Source organism: Podarcis melisellensis (assembly GCF_964234715.1).
Source record: "Podarcis melisellensis genome assembly, chromosome: 8".
NCBI classification, from domain to species: domain Eukaryota; kingdom Metazoa; phylum Chordata; class Lepidosauria; order Squamata; family Lacertidae; genus Podarcis; species Podarcis melisellensis.
Window position 1 is genome coordinate 85,088,631 of NC_138540.1, and position 22,677 is coordinate 85,111,307.

At 48.2% G+C, this 22,677-nt stretch overlaps 1 protein-coding gene across 9 annotated transcripts in view; it reads right to left on the minus strand.

The window, feature by feature from the left end:
• The window catches only part of RYR1 (ryanodine receptor 1), a 213,709-nt gene that overhangs the window by 134,679 nt on the left and 56,353 nt on the right, over nt 1-22,677 (minus strand). For all 9 annotated transcript variants that reach the window (XM_081921856.1, XM_081921862.1, XM_081921863.1 and 6 more), the window contains exons 13-26: nt 22,069-22,255; nt 21,220-21,355; nt 19,741-19,836; nt 18,406-18,524; nt 17,422-17,555; nt 15,761-16,002; nt 11,770-11,962; nt 9,877-10,093; nt 8,815-8,919; nt 8,291-8,394; nt 6,775-6,858; nt 4,503-4,662; nt 2,418-2,565; nt 1,277-1,479 (exon numbers count right to left, since the gene is read on the minus strand). In XM_081921856.1, coding sequence (XP_081777982.1) covers nt 1,277-1,479; nt 2,418-2,565; nt 4,503-4,662; nt 6,775-6,858; nt 8,291-8,394; nt 8,815-8,919; nt 9,877-10,093; nt 11,770-11,962; nt 15,761-16,002; nt 17,422-17,555; nt 18,406-18,524; nt 19,741-19,836; nt 21,220-21,355; nt 22,069-22,255 — 2,128 coding nt within the window. The remainder of the gene's footprint in view (nt 1-1,276; nt 1,480-2,417; nt 2,566-4,502; nt 4,663-6,774; nt 6,859-8,290; nt 8,395-8,814; nt 8,920-9,876; nt 10,094-11,769; nt 11,963-15,760; nt 16,003-17,421; nt 17,556-18,405; nt 18,525-19,740; nt 19,837-21,219; nt 21,356-22,068; nt 22,256-22,677) is intronic.

Here is a 22,677-nt window from a genome sequence, read left to right on the forward strand (position 1 = left end):
TCCGGCGAGGAGTGGGTGTCCCTATAGGAGGTCCTGAGACCTCCCCACTGTTTTCGCTGGAAGCGTCTCTGAGCCATCCCTCCGACTCACTTTCCCTTGGAGTTCTTGCTCGCCCTCTACTGGTTCCCTCTTCCGCTGCTACTTCTCTCTCAACCTCAATGAGCCTTTGCACCTCCGGTTCTTTGGATGGCAGTTCCCTGACAGCTTTAGATACCTATTAGGTCCATAAATTACCAAATACCATATACTCAACACAAAAAATAGCAACAATTTGTTGTTGACAAAGGACAGCTTCACATAGAAAGGGCCCCATTACCTTCAGTAGCTTATTTAAGGGACATCATCAATAAGGGACAACAGCGGGACATGGCGCTAGGATAAGGGACTGTCCCGCCAAATAAGGGACGCTTGACAGCTATGGGTGTAGCATACACTTAAAGAGCTCCAACAGCACTTTAAAACAGTCATCACGGCTTCCCCCAAGGAATTCTGGGACCTGCCATTTGTTAAGACCCTGAACGGCAACTTAAGGTAGCCTCTGAAGGGCTGTTGCCTGTCAGTGTGGACAACAGTGAACTAAATGGAGGAATAGTCTTACTTGGACCACGTCTGACACACATTTAAAAAACACATGATACAACTTTAAACAGTTATGGCTTCCCCTAAAGAATTCTGGGAGCTAAGGGTGTGGAGAGTTATTGGAAGACCCCGTTCACCTCAAAGAGCAGGGGTCAGCAAACTTTTTCAGCAGGGGGCCGGTCCACTGTCCCTCAGACCTTGTGGGGGGCCGGACTATATTTTTTTGGGGGGGAAATGAATGAATTCCTATGCTCCACAAATAACCCAGAGATGCATTTTAAATAAAAGGACACATTCTACTCATGTAAAAACACACTGATTCCTGGACCATCCATGGGCTGGATTTAGAAGACGACTGGGCCAGATCTGGCCCCTGGATCGAGGTTTGCCTACTGATGTCAAAGAGCCACAATTTCCAAAGAGTTTTAACCCTCAGTCACTCTACAAAGGAGCTCCAGAAAAAGTACCTGTAAGAGAATAGGGAGCCTCCTAAAAACTCTCAGCGCCTGTAACAAACTACAGCTCCCAGAATTCTTTGGGGGAAGCCACGCCTGTTTAAAGCACCGCAGTGGGGTGGACTAGAGGACCCCCGGGGTCCCTCCCAACGCTACAACCCTACGATTCTATTCTAAAGTGCCATCACAGAGCTTTGAACGTATGGTGCAAATGGGGCCATAGTTCATCCCCTCTGACTCACCCGGTGTCCGTTGAAAACGTAGGAAAGCTCATCCGCTCCCAGTTCCACGTCCGGCCGCACGTTGGGTCGTGCCCACCCTACTCGCATCTCTCCCGTTGTGACGGCCTCGAATTCAAAGTACCATTTGCCTGATTTCACTGCGTAGAACTGTTCGGCGCGGAAAATGCGGACCTTCTCTGATCGGCCCTTGGTCAGCTCTTGACCTGTTGAGGAGGCCCAGGAAGAAGTGAGGAGATACAGTGGTGATGTTGCCTACTTACAGATCTACAGGCTCTGGCACCCTGTTCTGTTCACTCTCCTCTAGGCAGAGAGCCCAGTCATACGTTCAGATGGATCACATAGCCCTGAGTATCTGAGACTGTACAACTCCAGGCTGCAGATGGGAGTCCAGATTTTGGAGCATGTCAGGGACAAGATTTTAGCTCAAACTTGTTTTTGCCTGCCAGCTTTCTGCAAGCAGAAAGGTAATGCACGTAGAAAACTAGAATGCCAGGAAAAAGCTGAGTCAGAATTCCTCCTCTTTAAATTTGGGGGTTTTGTGCATAAGGAGGTTTAAAAAGAAATACAGGGAAAGCAAACCTGCAATTCCACTCTTCTGCAGTCTCAGGTAGCACAATCTGCTACATTTATTTATTTGAAATATGATCTTAAAACATTCTAAACCTTTGCCTTTCCAGCTCAAATGGCCTCCCCCAGAGGTTGCTTATAATATCCCTGCAATAAATAAATAGAAGCAGCTTCATATTAGTTCATCAATGGCCCAGGCAACTAAAACCATCTAAAGCTGTCATTAATAATAATAATAAATTTTATTTATATCCCGCCCTCCCCAGCCGAAGCTGGGCTCAGGGCGGCTAACAACAATCAAAATAGTCCAACAGAACTGAAAATAGAGGAGAGGTGGCGTCAAACAAATAATTCTGGAAGGGTTTTCCTTAAACGAGGCACCACCACCCAAAAGGCTCTGCCCCCAGCCACCAACCATCTAGGCTCCAAAGGCACCGAGAGCACAGCTTTCGATAACTGTCTCATTAGCCAGACAGGCCTGTGTGCCTCTCCTAGCTGCACTGCCCTGCTCTTATCAGCTCTCCCTCTAAGAATGGCAGAAGAGCAAACTCGGGGGAAGCAGAAAGACGCTCACTGGCTTCCTGGTCTGGTGGTTCGATGTTGTATCCATAGCCGATTAGGGTGCGGACCGCTTCGCGCAGGCTGTCCCGGTTCGTTTTCTTAGTTCTCTCATCTAGCAGGCTGTAGGGCACCAGGCGGGGGTTGCGTTTGTTTTTGATGTCCTAAGAAGGGCACAGCAGAAAACACACTCGTAAGACAGGCCCATTTCCCAAAACCACACCTACCTGTCCATCAGCTGGCATCCGCAGGTGATGTCAACTGACAGGTGGGTGAAGGCAGGGCTCAATCCTGCCGGGTGCTGCTTCGCTGGTGCAGGGGGCGTGCTGTTGAAGCAGACCCCTCTCCCACCCCACAGCTCAACTTTGATGGGTGGACTGGATCGCACACCTATTAGTCACCTGACATCATCATGACGTCAGAGGACAGGCAGGAAAGTTGGATGGGTGGAGAAAACCATCTGGCCCACTGAGCCAAGAAGGTTCCCCATCCCTGGTATGCTCCACACAACATAAACACAGAGGTATCCTGTCAGGGAACTGACATCGGAGCCAGAAGTGGAGGCAAGGCTCCCAAGCGATGCCGGAGAAGGGCCCAGCAGGGAGAGAGGGGACTCATCGGCTGGGGAAGGAAATCAGCGTAACACCAGGGATAAAGGGGGGCGGATGGGGGAATCGGAGAGGGGGCTCCAGGACTCTTCGCCGGAGACCAGCGGGGAGAGCACAGGTCCTCCGCTACCCACACCCACCCTGCGCAGAAGACTTCCGCGCAGGGAAAGTAGGCGTAGACTTGGCGTCAAAGAAGTTCTTTGCTGGAAGAAGTTCAAAAAACGCCCACTGATGGATTCTGCTAGCGACTGAACAGCCACGAAGTGAAGGGCTGTCCAGCCAGGAAAGGTTTAACCAGGCTACCTAGCCAGGAGTGGCGGAAACTTACACACAAGCAACCCCATATAACCATTACATATCCTTTATGTTGAACAAAGTATGCCTGACTAGAAGGGTGGAAGGAGCAAAACAGAGGACTCAGGAATTCTGGCTCACAGCTTCTCTTTCTGCCTTAAGTCAGAACATCTGACTCCTGTGACACAATGACCATTACATTTTTATTTTTTATTTTTTATTTATACTCCGCCCTCCCCGGCCAGAGCCGGGCTCAGGGCAGCTAACACCAGTCAAATTACAATAAAAACATAATAGGGGAGGGGGGGAAACCAATTTAAAATTCAGGTTAAAAATGAAATTTAAAATGCAGCCTCGTTTTAATAATAGCCCATAGATCAATACCATAAGGGGAGGGAAACATAAGGGTCAGACTGAGTCCAAACCAAAGGCCAGGCGGAACAGCTCTGTCTTGCAGGCCCTGCGGAAAGATGTCAAGTCCCGCAGGGCCCTGGTTTCTTGTGACAGAGCATTCCACCAAGTCGGGGCCAGTACTGAAAAGGCCCTGGCCCTAGTTGAGACCAATCTAACCACCTTGCGACCTGGGACCTCCAAAATGTTGTCATTTGTGGACCGTAAGGTCCTCCGTGGGGCATACCGGGAGAGGCGGTCCCGTAGGTACATGGGTCCTAGGCCGCATAGGGCTTTAAAGGTCAAAACCAGCACCTTAAACCTGACCCTGTTCTCCACCGGGAGCCAGTGCAGTTGGTAAAGCACTGGATGAACGTGATCCCGTGGCAAGGACCCTGTAAAGAGCCTCGCCACGGCATTCTACACCTGCTGGAGTTTCAGGGTCAGCTTCAAGGGCAGCCCTGCGTAGAGCGAGTTACAATAATCAAGCTTGGAGGTGACAGTTGCATGGATCACTGTGGCCAGGGCAAGAAAGGTAAGGGACCAGCTGCTTAATACGGCGGAGGTGGAAAAATGCCACCTTTGCTGTGGCTGCAACCTGCGCATCCATGGAAAGGGAGGTGTCGAAGGTTACACCCAAGCTCTTGACAGAAGGCGCTGGCACTAATTGAGCCCCCGCAAGAGATGGGAGTTGGCTACCTCTGGTTTAACTTTAAGCTTTCCTTCCTCCCCCGTCACCTAGAACCCTGCCATGTTCTGGGTTGTAGCCTTTGCTAAGCATCGCTCTCATGCCAACTGATATACCATACCTGAACAACACTATAGGTCCAGCCCTGCTGGACACGATCTCTTGCCCAGACATTGTGCCCATTCTCTGCCAGTTTGTCCACCAGGGTGTTCTGGGCCGGAGTTAACTTGATGTGGTTGAGATCCAGCGGCGCTGGTTTGTAGCCATTGGACATCATGTACCTGTCAAGAGGATCAAAGCAGGGCTTTAGAGCAAGGCGAACGCCCCCCAAAGCCTTTCTTTCCACCTGTTCGCTGCCACTGAGCTATTTGGGACAGCATTCCCCTCGCCTTCACCAGCTCATTTGCCCATCTGGACAAATAAACAATTCCGTATCTGCTCGGTGGGGAAACAGGCCAGCAAATCAATTGTCCTGTCTCCAATGGTAAGCCAACATTGCATAGCCAGGGCTGCAATTCATAATTCTGCACCAAGCACTCCCACCAAAGCCAGTTCTTTGCACGTTTGTGTTCTTCATCAGCCTGGATGGTAAACAGAGCAAAGGGATGGGCAGCTGGCAAAAACCGCAAGGCTGCATTTTGTAACACTCTTAAGGCAGAACAGACTCTGTCTGTAGGTATCAGGTAGCACCAAGAACTAGTCTTTCATATATTTTACGTGCTGGGATTATTAATGTATCTGAATGACTTTGTGTTGTTTAAACTTATGCCAATGAAAGGCAACAACACAGTACTGGGAAGGAGTCTCTTAGCAATTTTTAACTGGAGTTGCCAGGGATCAAAACTGTACGTAACTTGACCCTCTAAAGATGGGGTGATGGCTATGAAGTTGGGTGGTTTTACAAAAGGATTGGATAAATTCACAGAGGGTAAGTGGCATCTAGGCACAATGGCTATCTTCTACGGCCACTGTTGGAGGCAGCAATGTCCGAATACAAGTTTCTGGGAATGATAATAATAATAATAATAATAATAATAATAATAATAATAATAATAATGATAATTTATTTATACCCCTCCCATCTGGCTGGGTTTCCCCAGCCACTCTGGGCAGCTTCCTATGAAGTATTAAAATACAGTGGTCTGTTAAACATTAACAGCTTCCCTAAACAGGGCTGCCTTCAGATGTCTTCTAAAAGTCTGGTAGTTCTTCTCTTTGACATCTGACAGGAGGGCTTTCCACAGGGCAGGTGCCACTACTGAGAAGGCCCTCTGCCTCGTTCCCTGTAACTTGGCTTCTCTCAGTGAGGGAACCGCCAGAAGGCCCTCGGCGCTGGACCTCAGTGTCCGGGCAGAACAATGGGGGTGGAGACGCTCCTTCAGGTATACTGGGCTGAGGCTGTATAGGGCTTGAAAGGTCAGCACTAACACTTTGAATTGTGCTTGGAAACGTACTGGGAGCCAATGTAGATCTTTCAAGACCGGTGTTATATGGTCTCAGCGGCCGCTCCCAGTCACCAGTCTATCTGCCTCATTCTGGATTAGTTGCAGTTTCCGGGTCACCTTCAAAGGTAGCCCCACATTGAGTGCATTGCAGTAGTCCAAGCAGGAGATAACCAGAGCATGCACCACTCTGGCGAGACAGTCCGCGGTCAGGTAGGGTCTTAGCCTGCGTACCAGGTGGAGCTGGCAGACAGCTGCCCTGGACACAGAACTGACCTGCGCCTCCATGGACAGCTGTGAGTCCAAAATGACTCCCACCTGGTCCCTCAGGGGCACAGTTACCCCATTCAGGACCAGGGAATCCCCCACACCAGCCCACCCCCTGTCCCCCCAAAACAGTACTTCTGTCTTGTCAGGATTCAACCTCAATCTGTTAGCCGCCATCCATCCTCCAACCGCCCTCCAACAAGAGGGCTTTCCATGGGCAACTGGTTGGCCACTGTGGGAACAGGCTGCTAAACTAAATGGGAGACTGGCCCAATCCAGCAGGGTCTTCTCCAGTCAGATGGGCAGGGTACAAATGATAAAATCATCATCATCATCATCACCATCATCTTATGTAAGCAGAGCATGTGTTCATCACTGAGTACAGACCCTTCCAGATGTCAGAGGGGCGATCAAAGGTAACCTTGCCAGCAAACCAACACACCAGTGGCGTAGTGTGGGGGGTGCAGGGGGGGCCCGGCCGCACTGGTCGCAACATCTGGGGGTTAGGGTTAGGGGGCGCAAATCCACGGGTTAGGGGGCGCAAATCCACGGGTTAGGGGGTGCAAATTACTTGCCTTGCCCCGGGTGCTGACAACCCACGCTACGCCACTGCAACACACACACACACACGTATTTAGAGCTATACTTTGGCCTCTGCCTGGAGGCAGCGACCAGCCCACCTACGTTTTGGGGAGCTTTGTCTTCTTGAGGTTCTCTTCAGCTTTCTCATCTGCCATCCCCACATGGCAGCCCAGAGCTAGCAAGGTCCTGCAGGGGACAGAGCAAGGGTTAAACAAACTCTGCTGTGTCCTTACCAGCCACATTCCTTTCCACCACACATCTCAGTCAGCAACCCTGAATCAGTGACGGCTGATTTTCAGTTTCACGGGGAATTCAATGGGGAGGAGACTATTGAATCAGAGTTCAATTTACCGGCAGCACCATCTGTCAAATATGAAGCTGGTATGTGTGTGTGTGTGTAGAAAGCTGGGTTCGTGATAGGGACAGAATGATCTGTCAGCTTTTGTTCTCTCAGCTTCTCATTTTCTCAGTCTTAAATTCCATTCCCCACATTGCCATTTCTTTTCTTTTAAAAAACCACAGTCATGAAAATTCATCAGCGCTCACCCGATAAACATGCTGTTATATGCAGCCTTGACTAAGGTGCACATTTCTGCAAGCCGTTTTCCCGTAATGAAATGCAGCCTTGTGTGTTATTTTCACCAACACCTTTGTTTTTATACACGCTCTAATGCACACATTTTTGTAACCCAAGGGACTGCAGCCTTCTACAGAGAACAGGCTTCCCACCTCTGCTCTAAGACATATCCTCTGTTTTTCTATGTTTTTCTCAGTTCCTCTCTGTTTCCTTTTCTGGTCCCTGACACTGCCAGGCAAACTAAGGCCCGGGGGCTGGATCCAGCCCAATAGCCTTCTAAATCTGGCCCATGGACGGTCCGGGAATCAGAGTGTTTTTACATGAGTAGAATGTATGATTTAATTTAAATGCATCTCTGGGTTATTTGTGGGCTGCCTGGTGTTTTTATATACAGTGGTACCTCGGGTTAAGAACTTAATTTGTTCTGGAAGTCCGTTCTTAACCTGAAACTGTTCTTAACCTGAAGCACCACTTTAGTTAATGGGGCCTCCCGCTGCCACCGCACCACCGGAGCCCGATTTCTGTTCTCATCCTGAAGCAAAGTTCTTAACCCGAGGTACTATTTCTGGGTTAGCGGAGTCTGTAACCTGAAGCGTCTGTAACCTGAAGCGTATGTAACCCAAGGTACCACTGCATCTAATAATAATAATAATAGTGCTGGGAATTGGAGCTCCATGAGGGGTAAACTACACTTCCATGACTCTTTTAGAGAAGCCATGTGCTTTAAAGGTAAGGTGTAGATGAAGCGTCTGTAACCCGAGGTACCACTGTAGTAGAATGTGTCCTTTTATTTAAAATGCATCTCTGGGTTATTTGTGGGGCATAGGAATCTCTTCACATTTTTTCCTTCAAAATATAGTCCGGCCCCCCACAAGGTCTGCGGGACAGTGGACCAGCCCCCTGCTGAAAAAGTTTGCTGACCCCTGGCCTGCTGTTTTATCCTGCCCCCTGACCTACACATACAGAATGGATACCGACCCCCCACCCCACCCAAAAGGCTGACCCACTTAAATTGAGCTTGCTTCTCCACCACCAACTCACTTGAGTGTCTCTCCCGACATCTGCAGGTTGTAATTGCGTTCTGGTTCGGGCAGGCTGTGGAAATCCAGCAAACACGGGTGCAAGCGCTTGTTGTCATCCCGGATCTGAAAAGGGGGCAGGAGGCACAGGATGTAATTCAAGTACAGCGGACGCTCGGGTTGCGAACGTGATCTGTGCAGGAGGCACGTTCACAACCCGCAGCGTTCGCAACCCGCAGCGCCGCGTCGATTCAGCGCTTCTGCACATGCACGACTGCTGAAACTTGGAAGTAACCCGCTCCAGTACTTCCAGGTTTCAGTGGGTCTGTAACCCAAAAAAACGCAAGCTGAAGCGTCTGTAACCCGAGGTATGACTGTACCCCTGTCCGAGTCCTCCCTCGCTTGCCACGACTAAAGGTTCAGAGGCCCAACTCAAGCTTGTTTTAGGTGAGCTGGGGAAAAAGGAAACGGCAGCATCCCAACCTATATATTAATTGGGGGTGGGGTGGGGAACAGGAGTCCCATCGGTGGGCACCGAACACTCACGGGGCCATATGTCCACCCTTGCTCGATGCGAGTCAAAGCCCAAAGTTCATGGATGTTCTCTGCCAGTTTCTCCCGAATCCGTTCAAGATGGGGAGGCAGTACAATCTGCAGAAAAGGAAAAGATGAAAGTTAGCAAGGAGATGAGGCACAGGTGTGATTCCTAACTACCTATATTTTCCCAGTAGTGATGTATGGAAGTGAGAGCTGGACCATAAAGAAGGCTGATTGCCGAAAAATTGATGCTTTTGAATTCTGGTACTGGAGGAGACTCTTGAGAGTCCCCTGGACTGCAAGAAGATCAAACCTCTCCATTCTGAAGGAAATCAGCCCTGAGTGCTCACTGGAAGGACAGATCCTGAAGCTGAGGCTCCAAGACTTTGGCCACCTCATGAGAAGAGAAGACTCCCTGGAAAAGACCCTGATGTTGGGAAAGATGGAGGGCACAAGGAGAAGGGGACGACAGAGGACGAGATGGTGGGACAGTGTTCTTGAAGCTACCAGCATGAGTCTGACCAAACTGCGGGAGGCAGTGGAAGACAGGAGTGCCTGGCGTGCTCTGGTCCAGGGGGTCACGAAGAGTCGGACATGACTAAACGACTAAACAACAACAACTACCTATATAAAAAGACGTGGGTGGCGCTGTGGGCTAAACCACAGAGTTTAGGACTTGCCGATCAGAAGGTCGGCGGTTTGAATCCCCGCAATGGGGTGAGCTCCCATTGCTCGGTCCCAGCTCCTGCCAACCTAGCAGTTCGAAAGCACGAAGTGCAAGTAGATAAATAGGTACCACTCTGGCGGAAAGGTAAACGGCATTTCTGGGCGCTGCTCTGGTTCACCAGAAGCAGCTTAGTCATGCTAGACACATGACCCGGAAGCTGTACACCGGCTCCCTCGGCCAATAAAGCGAGATGAGCGCCGCAACCCGAGTCGTCTGTGACTGGACCTAAGAGTCAGGGGTCCCTTTACCAACTGCTTGCCCCAGAAATCACTTGGCTTTTGGGCTGGCCAAGTTCAACCTGACCCCACCACCTCCCCACACTTTGTTCCCCTGATCCTCTTTACCTGGATGGTATCCACAGGGTATGGCGTAAAGGAAGTGTGGGACAAGGACTGCGTGGGCCCCAGAAGGTTCCGGAATCCGTTGAAGTCATGCTTATACTCCTTGATGGGCTCCACACGCATCTTGTCACGTGGCAGGAGGGCTTCATAGCAGGGGGCGTAGCCTGGTGGGGGCAGGAACTTGAAGTCCCCATGGCGTCCCCCCAGGAGGAACCTCACCCTGGGGGGGGGGGTCAAAAGAGAGAGAGTTGGACACTGTCCCCCTTAAGGAAAGAACCTACTGTTAATTTTTTAAAAAAAATTAAAATTTTATTATTATTAAATTTTATTTAACATAATTATTACAAAGTACAAGCAAAATACATACAAATACACACATACATATATTTTTCAGATAAGCACACATATATAAAAAAAGAAGAAGAAAGGAAGAAAAGAAAAAAGAAGGAAAAATTGGAAACATTTCTTCCAAATTTATTCTACAAATCTCAATAATAAAATTTCATTGATTGACTTCCATCGCTTACACTGCACTTCCTATATACATTTTAAGCAAATTTGTATCTGTTCTTCCGTATTTTCCCCGTACAATCTCATACAAATATTCTAATCGATAAATTTTCTAAATCTTTCATAAATCTATTCTAAACACAACCAATACCTTACACTTAATCATTGTCTACATAAATAATCATTTAAACATTTGCATTGTTTCTGGATTATATTTTTTGGTTTTTTCTTATCAAATCAGTCAGCTTTGCTATTTCCAAGTATTCGCATAATTTATCCAACCATTCTTCTTTGGCTGGAATGTAATTCCCTTAAGGAAAGAACCTACTGTTTAAAGGTCTTTATGTAGAAAAACAGGCTAGAAATATTAGCATTGTCCCGCCTACGGGCCGAACAACAGAACTCCGCCCCTGCTGCCCCGCCCCCATTCTCGCAGGCCTTGATTGGCTCAGAGCCTCACTCCAGTTTTCTGAACGGCCGTGATGGGCTCTTTGACAAAGCAACTTTCCAGGGGCCGCATGCGAGGGATGGAGGGGCCAGAGCCAACAATTGGGAAGATGTTACCGCTCCTGGTGGTTCCCTTGGCTGTTGCATTTATGGCTTTTCTCTTCAAAAATTATATTCTACACAGAATATGAAGTAGCAATATAGACAGTACTAACTACAATCTAAGGGACGCAGGTGGCGCTGTGGATTAAACCACAGAGCCTAGGACTTGCTGATCAGAAGGTCGGCGGTTCAGATCCCCGTGACGGGGTGAGCTCCCGTTGCTCGGTCCCAGCTCCTGCCAACCTAGCAGTTCGAAAGCACGTCAAAGTGCAAGTAGATAAATAGGTACCGATCCAGTGGGAAGGTAAATGGCGTTTCCGTGCACTGCTCTGGTTCGCCAGAAGCGGCTTAGTCCTGCTGGCCACATGACCCGGAAGCTGTACGCCGGCTCCCTTGGCCAATAAAGCGAGATGAGTGCCGCAACCCCAGAGTCATCCGCGACTGGACCTAATGGTCAGGGGTCCCTTTACCTTTATGCTACGATAACTAGGGGCCAGTCCAAACACTCGCTCCTCCAGCTCCTGCTACCCCCAAATTTTCTCTTCTCTAGATCTAAAGCGATGTGGCTCTCCTATTCAGATTTTCAAAGCATAGGGAACCTTCAGCTTTAGGGAGGAGAAATCGTGGGATGACAGGAGTTGGAGAAGAACGCCACAGGGATGAGGGGGAAATTAAAAGGGAGGCACGCAGGATTTGCAATCTGCATCAAGGCAAGGTGCGGACAGGTCCTAAAATGAATTCTCCTCCTAACAGAATGTTGACTCAATGGGGATTATTCCTCTTAGTAGGTGAGCACAGGTCTGGGGCCTGAACCTCGTTTCCGTGCTTTGAGCTTACTTGATGCCAGCAGAGAAGCTGACCACAGGGAAGAAGAGGCCGTCCAGGTTGAAGTTCTCAAACATGCCCTGGACGGGGAAACCATTGATACGGAAGGAGATACTGGGGACGCTCAGATCGAGGCAGCAGCTCACTACGTCGTCCGCCCCCAAGGTGTGCTGGCCGGGGGAGGTCACGGCCCGAGCCACGCGGCCTGTGCCAAAGAGAGAGGAATCATCATCACCAACCTTTATTACAGTCCAGAGACCCAACAAATCGTTACAAAGCAATGCACAATTCATACAGCCTACCTCCAGGTTAAACAAGCATTTCGTTCAGAATATAGGGATAATTTGTTCTTGCAACCACAGATAAAAACTTGGCCACTGCTAATGTTCTAGCATTTGTCTGGTCTTCCAATAGGAACCTGACATAGTGAGCCTCTGATTTTCCCGGGAAAGGTACCAGCAAGGGTAATATCAGTTCAGCCCTGGCCTGCTCATATTTTGCACAGTGCAACAAAATATGTTTTATGGAATCGATGTCTTGAGCACACGAGCAAAGTCTGTCCTGGTAGGGAACTCCTCTCAACCTGCCATCCAACACTGCAGAAGGAAAGACGTTTAGTCTTTCTTTGGTGAAAAGAAGAGAGGAATCACAGAACAGTGGGGATCTCAACTAGATCATACAGGACAACATACAATGAATTCATAACATGCGGGCGATGTTGACATTTCCATTCCACCTTAAGGAACAGGTATGAGATTGTTGCATGTCACATGTCTGTTTACATTCCAGCACAGCTTGCTGGGAACTTCTGTTTGTGTATAGCTTTTGCTGTTCTCTCCGAGACGACATGAGAGAGATGACATGTTTCTTTGTTCTGATTTATGTTTGATAAATCTGTAGCTGTAAGCATGACTTCATACGCCTCACGCCTACTTCTGTGTGCACAGTACATTCTGCTAATTGCGTGCCCTGGCTTTTGAAGTTTGGGTCGCTGATTTATGTATGAGCACGGGACGATGGAAGGAGACATCCGAGCTGGACTTGCCAGCTGGCCTCCCGGCCCCTCTGCATGTCGACAACAAGCCTTCAGCCCAGGACTCCTCTTCACGTTGAACCCCATGGATTCAGTGGAATTAATGAGGACTAGTATCCTCCTGCTATGTTTTACCCTCTTGGCCGTGTAACATTGCTCCTAAGATAAACCACAGAAGCTCGTCCTTTCTTTGGCAACCATCTGCACCTTCTATGATATACGATGTATGATATCTTTATTGTCATTGTCCCATGCAGAACAATGAAATTGAAAAACTACATAAAACTACATAAAACATTCAACCCCCCTTAAAAACTCTGAAACCACATTTTAAAATATACTATACTATAGAGACCCCTTATGCTGCGTTTAGAACCAGAATTTCATTTGTGTAGAAACTGTTTCTCAGGCGGCTAGTCCTGGCCTTTATAACCCTGGACCTTCTTCCAGAAGGCAGAAGCTGAAAGAGATCATTTCCAGGGTGCGTACTATCCTGCGCTATCTTTGCAGCTTTCTTATGGCACCTGGAAGCATAGATTTGATCTAAGGTGGGAAGACTGCACCCAATTATTCTCTCTGCAGTCTTTACAACCCTGGATAGCACCGTTTTTTCCCCTGGCCGTGCAGCTCCCAAACCACACACAGAGACCATAAGTTAATACACTCTCCACAGTACAATGGTAAAATGCCATCAACAGGTCCTTTGAGAGATTGTTTTTCTGGAGGATTCTCAGAAAATATAACCTCTGCTGTGCTCTCTTCATCAGGTCTTTGCTGTTTTCTCCCCAGGTTAGGTCGTCTCTCAACTCCATTCCCAGAAATCGAAACACCGAGACCTGTTCCACACATTTCCCCTCAATAATAAGTGGCTGAATATGAGAAGCTCCCCTCACTATTCGTGTGCTGCTACCAACTTACGAGTGCTGCAGTGCAAGAGATTCTTTATTGTGCTTACATTCCACCTTCCTCCAAGGAGCTCATGATGACACACATCGTCCTTCTCACCATTTTCACCCTCACAACAACCTTGTGAGGTAGGTTAGGGTGAGAGAGGGTGCCAGATGGACCAAGGTCATCCAGGGATCTCCATGGCTGAGTGGCGGTTTGAACCCCAGTTGCTCAGGTCCTAGTATGGCACTCTAACCACTGCACCATCCAGGATTAAAAAATGGACCACGTGGAGAGAGGGGAATAGACCTCTGCGCATGCAAAAACCCAGAATCCATGCAAGCAGGGCTGTGTGTTTTCTGAACCTATTTTTAAAACATTTAAGATCAGTGGATCTATATTTCTGGCCAGGATTGTGGGTTAGTTGAATGTTATTATTGTTAATGGCATTACTCGATTAATGATATAATTATTAATATTATTGTTATTGGTTACTTGAGCAGATGGGGTGATGTGGAATAGGTGGGAGTTGTCTGCTTAGATTTGTTCTGTGTTCTGTGTGTGTATTTTTCAATTACTTTGGTGACTGCATTCTACGTGTTCTCATTTGCTTTTTGTTGTTGTTGTAATGTTTGGTAATATTTTTTAGATTTTCTAGATGATACATAAGCTCCCTGCTGAAATTTAAAAGGCCCTTTCTTTAAAGCATACCTAATTCCTTCCCTCTTTCCTCTCAAGCCTCCCTCTTTCAATTACTGTGTTGCTTTAATGGGATTGTTTTCTTGCATATTTTAATTACGGGTGTTTATATTTCAGCGTTTTAATGGGACTGCTTTGCCGCTAATTATAACCGTGTGTTTTAATTATGGGTGTTTAAGCAGAGGCTTGACAACCGTATGTCAGGAGTGCTCTGATGGTGTTTCCTGCTTGGCAGGGGGTTGGACTCGATGGCCCTTGTGGTCTCTTCCAACTCTATGATTCTATGATATTTTAATTGCTCGGCTTTTATGCTTGCAAACCATACTTAGAAGTCCATCTTGACAACAGTAATGGCATCTGGAAGACCACCTCTTGCCCTATAAACCCTCCCGGGTGTTAAGACCAGCAGAGGGAACCTGTTTGGTAGTTCCACCTCCCTCAGATTTTTAGGGGGTATAGCCTAGGGAGAGGGCCTTCTCTGTGACAGCCCCTAAGTTGTGAAACTCCCCACAGAGGCACAACTGGCATGTCTGCTATACAGTTTTCAGCAAATGCCAAAGACACACCTCTTTATCCTGGCCGTTTACACCTGAGACATCTGACCCACACTATTCTTGTGACTGTACTCCATTTTAACTGTTTTATATTTTATATTGTTGTGATTTGCCGTGGGACCTGCTGGTGAAGGGCAGGTGACAAATATCATAATAGTTATACAGTGGTACCTCCGGTTAAGTACTTAATTTGTTCCGGAGGTTCGTACTTAACCTGAAACTGTTCTTAACCTGAAGCACCACTTTAGCTAATGGGGCCTCCAGCTGCCACCGCGCCACCAGAGCCCGATTTCTGTTCTCATCCTGAAGCAAAGTTCTTAACCTGAAGCACTATTTCTGGGTTAGCAGAGTGTGTAACCTGAAGCATATGTAACCTGAAGCGTATGTAACCCAAGGTACCACTGTAGTAATAAATAACAGCAAAAACATTTCCTCCTTAGAATCAGGGTTTCCCAGACTTGGGTCTCCAGCTGTTTTCGAACTACAACTCCCATGATCCCTACCTAGTAGGACCAGTGATTGAGAAAGATGGGAATTGTAGATCAAAAACAGCTGGAGACCCAAGTTTGGGAAACTCTGCCTCAGATGCCACAACAGCAACAACAAAACAACAACAACAACAACAACAATTTATTTCCATGCCTCCCATCTAACTGGGTTGCCCACTGGGCAGCTTCCAACAATTCTAAAACCACAGTAAAAGCATCAAACATAAAAACTTCCCCAATACGGACTGCCTCTATTTGTCTTCTAAATGCCAGGTAGCCATTTATTTCCTTGACACCTGAAGCCTGAATGGTGTGTGAACCGCCCCATGCAGGTGCCCTACCTGACCACAGGTGCAGGCCGTCGAAGCCAAAGGAGTAGAGGTCGTCCCCGACGCCGTTACCTCCCCAACCTTCCCCGCCTCCGGGGTAAGGGCTGTATCCTTCTGCCATGGCCCAGCCCACCCGCAAATGGGTGGCTTGAGAGGTCACGAAGGGTTCCACGTAATCCACGATCATCTCGTAGTACCATTTCTTGTACTGGGTGGAGCCATCGTGCGTGCCCAGGAAGATGTTGGGGCGCATGCTGTTTAAGAGGGAGGAAGAGCAGGGGAATAGGAGGGAGAGTGAAGAAAGGAAGGAGGAAAAGGAAAGACCACCCAGACCCAAAGGGAAGAGAAAACCAAAGGACGTGATGGTGATTTGGGGGGTCTCTCCGGGTCTCCTCCGAGTTTAAATTCTTTGATCCCAGTTGAATTCCAAGATCCTAGGTTAAAGGTAAAGGGACCCCTGGCCATTAGGTCCAGTTGTGGCTGACTCTGGGCTTGCGGTGCTCATCTCGCTCCATTGGCTGAGGGAGCCGGTGTACAGCTTCCAGGTCATGTGGTCAGCATGACTAAGCCGCTTCCAGAGCAGCACATGGAAATGTTGCTTACCTTCCCGCCGGAGCGGTACCTATTTATCTACTTGCACTTTAACGTGCTTTCGAACTGCTAGGTTGGCAGGAGCTGGGACCGAACAACGGGAGCTCACTCCGTTGCGGGGATTCGAACTGCTGACCTTCCAATCGCCAAGCCCTAGGCTCTGTGGTTTAGACCACAGCGCCACTCGCATCCCTTAGATCCTAGGTTACGTTAAACTAAAAATTAAAGTTCTGTTTGGCAGATTCTCTGCCAAGGGAAGCATAATCCTGCTATAATAAACTGGCTAAAGTTACACAATTTCTCTTATATGCACCTTTTATTATGAAACATTTGCTATCGTGTCGAAGTCAGATTATGCAGAAGGGCAAGGGATCTGAAGCTCTGCTGCCCCTAAGTCTGGGGAAATCTTATTCCACCGCCCCTCTAGCTTCTGAGGGCGATGTCGAACTGACTGAAAACTCAAAACAGATCCCCTGAAATCGTTGGTCTTGATTTACTTAAGCGCACCGATTTCAGTGGGTCTACTCCATAATAGGGACGCGGGTGGCGCTGTGGGTTAAACCACAGAGCCTAGGACTTGCCGATCAGAAGGTCGGTGGTTCGAATCCCCACGACGGGGTGAGCTCCCGTTGCTCGGTCCCTGCTCCTGCCAACCTAGCAGTTCGAAAGCACGTCAAAGTGCAAGTAGATAAATAGGTACCTCTCCGGCGGGAAGGTAAATGGTGTTTCCGTGCGCTGCTCTGGTTCGCCAGAAGCGGCTTAGTCATGCTGGCCACATGACCCGGAAGCTGTACGCCGGTTCCCTCGGCCAATAAAGCGAGATGAGCGCCACAACCCCAGAGTCGGCCACGACTGGACCTAATGGTCAGGGCTCCCTTTTTACTCCGTAATATGGCTAACAGTGGATATCATCCTGATATTTCAGCAATCGTTGTCTGCACGTCTTTGGAACTCATAAGGACTAGAAAGTAAAGGAAAGTCTAGTTACGTTTCCAAATTTGCATTCTGTGCTGATACCCCCACCTCACCCCAGAATAATTGGGACACGTGTGATGCCACATTAAAACGGGGAAAGCACCAACCTGGTGACGTAGTTGATGAGCTTTGTCTGCAAGAGTAGGTCCCTCCCCGGGAGCAAGTTTTCAGTGATGAGGTTTTGGTTAGAGCGGACGGCCACACCGTTGCAGACACACAGAGAACAGAGGACGTCCAGGACCTGCCCAGGGGGCACCAAAATTTATTTATTTCATAAAACTTACATACTGCTTGATTGTAAAAAACAAATCAAAACCCTCAAAGTGGCTTTCAAACAGAATTAAAACAATGGAATTATCAGCAAAAAAACAAAACAAAACCACAGTTAAAAACAACTGTTTAAAACATTCAAACAAATAGTTAACATTGATGATAAGGAAAAAACCAGATTAATGAGCCAGGCTCATCAATTTCAATGGGTCTACTCTGAATAGGAGTTAACACTGGACACGATCCAAGTGTGCTACATGTGCATGTTAGAATTCTTGATCTATGATTGCAGTCATGGGATTTTTGTCTATCACATGACGGTGTATGTTTTGACTCCACAGAGCAGGAAGTGACGGAGACAGGATGTTTGTGTTACTGTGTTCTGTGAAGTGGGACTATTGTCCTTTGTTTTTTCTCTTTGCTGTCTGATGCTAGAGAGAGAGAGGGAGCCATGTTGCAGTGCTCCCTGTGTGTTTATATGTAAATAAAGTAGATTAGCCAAAATGCTGAGTTGCTGAGGTCTGTCACGCATGATGCTCAAACTCTGCGGATCCCTAAGTGTGCTGGTGTCTGTTGGCATCGGTCTCTGTGATGTTCAGGCTGAAGAAAGCTTTTGAAGCTCCCGAACGAAAGACCAGGAGGGAGAGAACATGCCAGTCGGGCACGTGTCCCTGCCAGGGTCCTACTCGAGTGTAGGCTGAACTCCTGACAGTGCCCTTCCCCTGGCCTGTGCCCAACATGTTGCAGAGAAAAAAGCTTTCTGCCGACTGACACTTGTCTGCAAGAAGAGGAGTCAGTGGCGCATGTGTGGCTCGACTTACCTTGTGGTTGCGCCCGTGTTTGTCCAAGAGCGAAATGATAGACTTGATGTGGTTCTCCTGGATGATGTTCAGAACTTCAGGGCTTTCAATGAGCACGCAGTATAAAACCTCCAAGATGCCTGCCAGATAAGACCAGGATGGGACAAAGAGAGAGGGAGAGAGAGAGCGCACATACACGTTATCCCCACAACAACCCTGTAAGGTAGGCTAGACTGAGAGCGAGTGACTCATCAAAGGTCACCCAGGGAGCTTCATGGCCAAGTGGGGATGTGAACCTTGGTCTCCAGGTCCTAGTCCAACACTCTGGCCATTACACCACACTGGCCCCCAAGCTAATGTATAATGGTTGATTCCCCATAATTTTAGAGGAATTTTAGGGGAACTATAGCTATAAAGGTAAAGGTAAAGGGAGCCCTGACCATTAGGTCCAGTCGTGGCCGACTCTGGGGTTGCGGCGCTCATCTCGCTTTATTGGCCGAGGGAGCCGGCATACAGCTTCTGGGTCACGTGGCCAGCATGACTAAGCCACTTCTGGCGAACCAGAGCAGCACACGGAAACGCCGTTTACCTTCCTGCCGGAGCGGTACCTATTTATCTACTTGCACTTTGATGTGTTTTCAAACTGCTAGGTTGGCAGGAGCAGGGACCGAGCAACAGGAGCTCACCCCGTCACGGGGATTCAAACCGCCAACCTTCTGATCAGCAAGTCCTAGGCTCTGTGGTTTAACCCACAGCGCCACCTGTGTCTCTTAACTATAGCTATACACAAGACTAAATTGCTTTCAACACTGGGTTATGTTTCCTCTCCAACCATTTTTTTGTTTTAACATAGATAGATGATGATGATGATAGATAGATAGATAGATAGATAGATAGATAGATAGATTAGATAGATAGATAGATATAGATAGATAGATAGATAGATAGATAGATAGATAGATAGATAGATATAGATAGATGATAGATAGATATCTAGATGATAGATAGATAGATATCCAGATGATAGATAGATATCTAGATGATAGATTAGATAGATAGATAGATAGATAGATAGATAGATAGATAGATGATAGATAGATAGATGATAGATGATAGATAGATAGATGATAGATAGATAGATAGATGATAGATAGACAGACAGACAGATAAATAGACAGACGACACTAGCCTTCCTCAGCCTGCAGCTTTGGATTACAAAAGTTTAGGACTACAACTCCCATCATCCCTGCCAAATGCCTGGGGATGATGGGTATTGTAGTCCAAAACTTCAATAGTGTTCGGGTGGCTTGAAGAAGATCACGGTATAGGGCAGCCCCGACCACCCCATCTGCTCACCAGAGGAGGCCTCCAGTCGATCCAACTTGCTGACCAGCCAGTCCAGGTTGTTGGAGAAAAGGGCGCAGTTGGCTCGGTTCCCACGGATCAGCGAAGCTGCGTGGAGGGACACCAAGGCAAAGGGCGTGCATGTTACTATCTGGCTAGTTATCACCACAACATTATCGTCAGGCAATTTTGCAACCGCAACCAAAGGCCTATTATCTCGTCCAGCATTGGGTCCTCACAATGGCTAACCAGATGCCCACAAGCAGAGATGATGGATGGAACAGCCTTCTCTCACTCACTCACAATCCTTTTACTTTAAATTATGGTTTAAAAGTGACATGCAAACATAGCCACTGATGCCCCATCTGCACAATACATTTCCATCTGGGTTATACCACTTTAAATAGTCACGCCTTGCCCCAGAGAATCCTGGGAACAGTGGTTTCTTTAGGGTGCCGAGAGCTGTTAGGAGACCACCCCACTATTCCCCTTTCAGAGCTCCAGTTCCCAGAGTTGTTTAATGGTCCATTCCCATTTCTTAAGTGAATGGTTCCTTAAGAAAAGGGATGAACCGTTAAACCACTCTGGAAACTGAAGATCTGTAAAGGGCATAGTGTAAAGGGAATAATCTCCTAACAACTCGGCTCCCTTAACAAACCACACTTCCCAGGATTCTCTGGGAGCAAGGCATGACTATTTAAAGTGGTATAAAAGGTAAAGGGACCCCTGACCATTAGGTCCAGTTGCGGCCGACTCTGGGGCTGCGGCGCTCATCTCGCTTTATTGGCGGAGGGAGCCGGTGTACAGCTTGCGGGTCATGTGGCCAGCATGACTAAGCCGCTTCTGTAGAACAAGAGCAGCACATGGAAACACCGTTTACCTTCCTGCCGGAGTGGTACCTATTTATCTACTTGCACTTTGACGTGCGTTTGAACTGCTAGGTTGGCAGGAGCAGGGACCGGGCAATGGGAGCTCACCCCGTCGCGGGGATTCGTACCACCAACCTTCTGATCGGCAAGTCCTAGGCTCTGTGGTTTAACCCACAGCGCCACCCGCGTCCCCTGGTTTTTGCCTACCTCATAGCAAATCGTCACAACTTTCTTGGTATTGGTGGTTAGGCATTGGTATTGCTCTGTAGATGGAAGAGGGGAGATAGCGCCAGCACCTGCCCCACATATTGAAGGGTAGTCCGATAAAGGATTCTGGGGGGAGTGGCCCTTATTTAGCCCATTAACCTTAGTAATTGTGTCATGTGTCATTTTTTCCACTGGGGGGGGGGTGGGAACTTGCCACGCAAATTCAGGGGCCAGGAAGGGTTGCTTGTGAAACCTGCAATCAAATCCAGACGAAATCAGAACTGGAAATCCATGCTGACCCCCTCCCCTAAACTTTGCTAGCCACGCGAGAGCGCCCTGCAAGCTCCAGATCTGTGTCGTGTGAACATGGGCCCAGGTAGCTCTCATCCTGGAGCTCTGCCCTTGGAGTTCATACCGAGAAGCTCATACAGCAGGTTGACAATCTCCTTCCAGGACTCAGCGGCATCCTCTCCAGCGTATTCAGCAAAGTGTGCAGCAGTGCTGTACACGTTGAGGCGGTCAATGCAGTTCAGAACAAGTGTGATCATGCCCTGCGAAAGAAGTAGAATAATAATAATAATAATAATAATAATAATAATAATAATAATAATAATAATAATAATAATTTATTATTTATACCCCGCACATCTAACTGGGTCTCCCCAGCCTCTCTGGGTGGCTTCCAACCAAATATCAAAAACAATACAGTGTCAGACATTAAAAACTTCCCTAAACAGGGTCTTCTAAAAGTCAGATGGTTGTTTATTGCCTTGACATCTGCTGGAAGGGCGTTCCACAGGGCGGGTGCCACCACCGAGAAGGCCCTCTGCCTGGTTCCCTGTAACCTCACTTCTCGCAGGGAGGGAACCACCAGAAGGCCCTCGGTGCTGGATCTCAGTGTCCGGGCAGAACGATGGAGGTAGAGATGCTCCTTCAGGTATACAGGACCGAGGCCGTTTAGGGCTTTAAAGGTCAGCACCAACATTTTGAATTGTGCTCGGAAACGTACTGGGAGCCAATGAAGATCTTTCAGGACCGAAGTGCCCTCAGGACCTGGAGTCCGACCTTAGCCCCACAAGCGCCTGCTGTCTTCACCAGAGGTGGAGAAGCTGTGAGCCTCTCCAAATTCTGTTGGGACTACAGCTTGCATCATTCCTATTGACCATGCTGGCCGGGGCTGCTGGGAACCCAACATATTGAGGGCACTGGTTCGGCGATGGCGTCAACCAGGCCACCCTCCTAGGCTGAGCCCCCAATTGCTCACCTCCTCCTGGAAGAGGTTCTGCCTGTTTTTGAGGGAACGAAGCTTGGTCTGCTTCTCCTCATGTTGCAGCTCTTCCTCAGGGTGCTGGAAGTAGTTGATCAGGTCCTGCAAGCTGAGAATCATCCCATCGATGGGAAGAGTCACTGGGGTTCCCGACTTGACCTTTCCGCTCAGTGTGTCCAGGCCCCTGGAGAAGGAACGACCAGAGCTGAGATCAGCATTGGAACAGAGAAGGAGGAATCACACCCCTAAGATGGCCGCAAGTTAATATATTTACTTTGTGGAATGCTCCCCTTTGCGCCAAACCTCTTCAGCTTCGGGTCTTGAAACAGGGCAAGCTGCTAGACCTCATGGCTGCTTAATCAAAGAGAGGAACGGCGGGATAGAAATTCAATAAATAAACCCAGCACCGCAGCTCCTCCTCTTACTAGGCGCTGCTTCTCTTCTCGCCAAACTGACCTCTCTCTTCCCTCCTGTTGAAGGAATGGGTTTCCTAAACCCAAAACTGACTGTGCACCAAAGTTTGAAATGGGCACCAAAATCCCTATTTTTCCTTAGCTAAAATCCATTAACTTGAGCTCTGAGTCAATGTATAAACAAAAACCCGGC